This window comes from Anneissia japonica, unplaced genomic scaffold (assembly GCF_011630105.1).
Source record: "Anneissia japonica isolate Jap-2015-1 unplaced genomic scaffold, ASM1163010v1 scaffold284709_len978187_cov192, whole genome shotgun sequence".
In the NCBI taxonomy this organism is placed as follows: domain Eukaryota; kingdom Metazoa; phylum Echinodermata; class Crinoidea; order Comatulida; family Comatulidae; genus Anneissia; species Anneissia japonica.
Window position 1 is genome coordinate 105251 of NW_022757342.1, and position 4187 is coordinate 109437.

Here is a 4187-nt window from a genome sequence, read left to right on the forward strand (position 1 = left end):
GCTGATAATTAATTGGAAAATAATGATTACAATATATTAATGCAAAAATTATTGATCTTGGTGTAAGAATATGGTTTTTGAGGTAAAACCACTGGTTGATTACCTCAAAGTTTAATTAATTAGTTATTAAACACCATCGGGATATTTAGTTATTGTTAATTGAAATGTAAACCTTCAAGAAATATAATGATAAAATAATGTGGATGATAATAATGATGATGGTGATAACATGTCCCAGTGTTGATTACCAATGATGATGGTGTAATAATGTTATAAATGAAGGTGACACTAATGATTACAACAAAGATGAATTTAACCAGCCAATCGCCAATTGTAATAATTTGACATTCGTAATACATACAGATGCAATGGAGGTTTTCCCCCTGAGGCCTGGAATTATTGGACAAAAAAGGGCCTGGTGACCGGCGGTAATTACAACTCCAACCAAGGTTGTCAGCCATATGAAATACCATCATGTGACCATCACGTTGTTGGAAAGCTTCAGCCATGCGGGGACACCCTACCAACACCAAAGTGCAAAAACACTTGCGAAGATGGTTATGATGTGAAGTATTTGGATGATAAGAAATTTGGTATGCTTAAACTACTACCTAAATTCACCTATTTCACTTAAATCTAAAATTTGTATTGATTATATTGTGATGTCAGTACATATTGTATTTATTTATTAATAAAATTGTTTTAATATCATGAATGGTCATTTTTTTTTATAGTTGTGTTTCTAATTTCAATTAATTTCCAATTTTAACTTGTTTTTAAGGTCTATTTTGGATGTAACATATTTTATTTTCTGCATAGAGAACAGAAGGTCCCGGGTTTGAATTCTGGTTGGGAAAATTTGTTTCGCCCTCACAGATTTCTCTTCTTTATCGTTTGAAATTTATATGTATGATAAAGCATTACCTGTAGACAATTTAGAGTTTATCTATTCACGTGTTACATTAGTTTATTTTTAATGATATATTTGTACTAATGATATAACGGTACTTAACTTGTGTGTTTATTACTTACTCCAAGGTGCCAAGGCCTATGGTGTTTCTGGAGTACAGGAGATTATGCAAGAAATCATGACAAATGGACCAGTGGAAGCTGACTTTACAGTTTATGCAGATTTCCCAACCTACAAATCAGGTACTGAAAATGCACAATCCTGCGAGAAAAATACATGAGGGAGATATTGGTTGCGTGTCTGGCTCTCAAGGTCGGGGGTTCAAAGTCCTTACTGTGTGTTTTGTTGCTTTCATTGGGGGAAGGCAACTTACCTACACTTGATCTACCTTGTAGTGAGACATGTTGATTACTAGCTGCAATATTATGGAATTCTTCCCCAGGGAGAATAAATGCCGTAAGGCGTTTATTTCTGAGTATGGTTTTGAGGGGGTGTTTATTGGAAGGAAGCGTTTACTTATTTATTTATTTTTTTGTTGCATTGAATGCGTATATATTGAAACTAATTTCACTGTAAATGTGGAAATACAACACATAATTACCGTCAAAATGTGTTATTACATGATCATGGCGGTTAATCAAGGGAGGTGTTTATTCCAAATTAGGCTCTAGAGAGGGGCGTTTACTGTATTTGAATAAATATGGTATGGTGTTTGATGTAATGACCACAGTAATAATATAGAGGCCATTTTGGCATAACATACTATAGAAGATTAACATATTGCTGAACCATTCTTAAAAATTTTTTTATATTGTAATATTATCGATTATTTTTAGGGGTTTTTTGTGTGGTTAATTCTGCTGGGTAACAATAATGAGGCCATTTCTCATTTCAAAATGTAAATGCTAAAAAGAGAAATTTCAAATACACTGCACCCTCCAGTTTGAGACCCCCTCTAATTTGGGACATAAAGCTAACCCTCTAATTGGAGACAAAACCCAGAGACCACCCCAAATTTTCAGGTCCCAAAGGTGGTCTCGAATTGGAGGCTAAACTGTATTCCCGAAAGCTCATATGAGGGCAGTATGATAGAGGCAGTAGAGTATATTGGCCATAACGGTCACCCATACAAAAAAGATCTATTTGTATAAATGAACATCATTGGGTCCAACTTAAAAAATGGGCATGAACGTTTGTTGGAAATCACCTCTAGTTTATGTGTAACAAAATAAAAAGTGAGTCTCAGCTGAGTATTTCTAGAACTCCCCATCGGAGCTAATAATAATAATAAAAATAATGGGCCCTAACGTCCGGCCATACCAGAAGATCTATTAAGCAATCAGCGCAATTAATATGTATTAATCAATCAGCCAGGTATTCCTAGAGCTCCTCATTGGAGCTAAAAGCATTTAAAAGATCTGATTTATTAACTGCCAATGAGATATAGAACAATATACTTAGGGTTTTTTTGCTGATTCATAGAATTTTTACTATGAAAATGAGAAAAAAAAAAAAAAAAAAAAAAAAATTGTTAGGTGTATATAAACATGAGTCTGGAGAACTGTTGGGTGGCCATGCTATCAGGATTCTGGGCTGGGGTGTAGAAGGTGGTGTCAACTATTGGCTGGTTGCCAACTCTTGGAACCCTGACTGGGGTGATAACGGTATAATAAGTTATATATTATAATAATCAAACATTGACCAACATTCAACAAAACATATTGTATGGATCCTGTATACATATTTTCATTACAGTCGACTGCAAATAAATCTATAGCGCCCTCTATATATAGAAAATCATTCCAACCAACAGGAAATCAGCATTTTAGTAGCATTACAATTGTTTTGTATTAATTAGTTACAGGTAAACATTAACTTGGTCAGCATTGAATTACAAGGGCATGCTTTACTTACATTATTTATAATTCCTAATGCTGTAGATAATTTTTTTAAATACCAGTCTTTCCATTCCAAATAATCTTTCATACCATGATCCTTCATTTGCATAATCCTTTCTTTGCATCACCCTTCATTTACATGATTATTCATTCCATTCATCCAGGCTTCTTCAAAATTGTACGCGGCACTAATGAGTGTGGGATTGAGCAAGATATCAATGCAGGGTTACCCAAACTGAAATAGTATGTGAGTAGTGGCCTACCTGTAGAACCTACCTGTAAACGTTTGTGTTCAGTTCTTTACAGGTAGATCTTGCATATCCAGGAATACATCAATGGGGAAGATTTGTGGCCCTAATTTTCAATAGATTTGCTATTACAGTACAACCCCTATTAAAGCTACACCTTTGGAACCAAAAGAAGTGTACCCTAATAGGGATGGGTGGCCGTAGTGTATATATTTTCCTCGATTCACACCCAAAAAAGTGTCCCATTAATATGGGCGTCCCCACATAGTGGTGTCCCAAAGGATGGGTTCTACTCTAGGTAGATTTTTTATGTTAATGAAGTGGTACAAAATAAAAATATAAAATATTTAGAACATTGGTTGTATTCTAATATGTTTTTTAATCTTCTCAGGCTTTTTCAAGATCATCAGAGGGCGTAATGAGTGTGGAATTGAAGGAGACATTAATGCAGGGATCCCAAAATTTTAATCACCCACCAGAACTTAAGAACCATCTAGCAACAGGCAGATACTTAAAAATGAAAAAAAAATGTGTATATTATATAGATTTTGTAGAGGAAGGTTTTGAAATATTTCACTCCACAAATTGACCAGGCGGCCATTTCATTCTATGTTTCACTTTTAGAATTTATACTATTTTTAATTATGCTCAGTGCACATGCTATTGGTTTAGGTTATTAAATCAAAAATGTGTAATAATAAGCTAAGACCTGTACTGTAATGTAAATTCGTTGAATTGACTTTGAATTGAATTGAAATGCAATACAGTATGTCAAAGATTGTCTGACCAACCGAATAGTCTAGATATTTTATGTGAAAGCATTTATTTATAAGTGTGACATTGGTATTAATGCCTTAATTTTTGTAAAACTATATTGACATCTGAAGTTACTTCAAATAAATTCCAGTGATTTATAATAGAATGCAGTATTTGTATTGTGTGCATTTGTATGAAAGTGCATCATAACATTTGTTTTGATATAATGAGTTATAAGTTGATGGATCATATTTATAACAGTGGTGGATCCAGGAATTTAAAATAGTGAGGGCCCAGAAAGGCAATTTCATAAGCGGTGGGTCCAGAGGTACGACATTCTCTATCTATGGTACTTCTAGGTCGCTGGAAATTGCA

At 34.1% G+C, this 4187-nt stretch overlaps 1 protein-coding gene across 2 annotated transcripts in view; it reads left to right on the top strand.

The window, feature by feature from the left end:
* LOC117124697 (cathepsin B-like) overlaps window positions 1-3978 on the top strand; it is a 5321-nt gene extending 1343 nt beyond the window's left edge. Inside the window, exons 3-7 of one of the 2 annotated variants that reach the window (XM_033271035.1) lie at window positions 364-593; window positions 1039-1152; window positions 2446-2574; window positions 2973-3055; window positions 3447-3978. In XM_033271035.1, coding sequence (XP_033126926.1) covers window positions 364-593; window positions 1039-1152; window positions 2446-2574; window positions 2973-3052 — 553 coding nt within the window. In that variant the 3' untranslated portion in view covers window positions 3053-3055; window positions 3447-3978. The remainder of the gene's footprint in view (window positions 1-363; window positions 594-1038; window positions 1153-2445; window positions 2575-2972; window positions 3056-3446) is intronic. The other variant, XM_033271036.1, reaches the window with a different exon arrangement.
* Window positions 3979-4187: the final 209 nt, after the last annotated feature.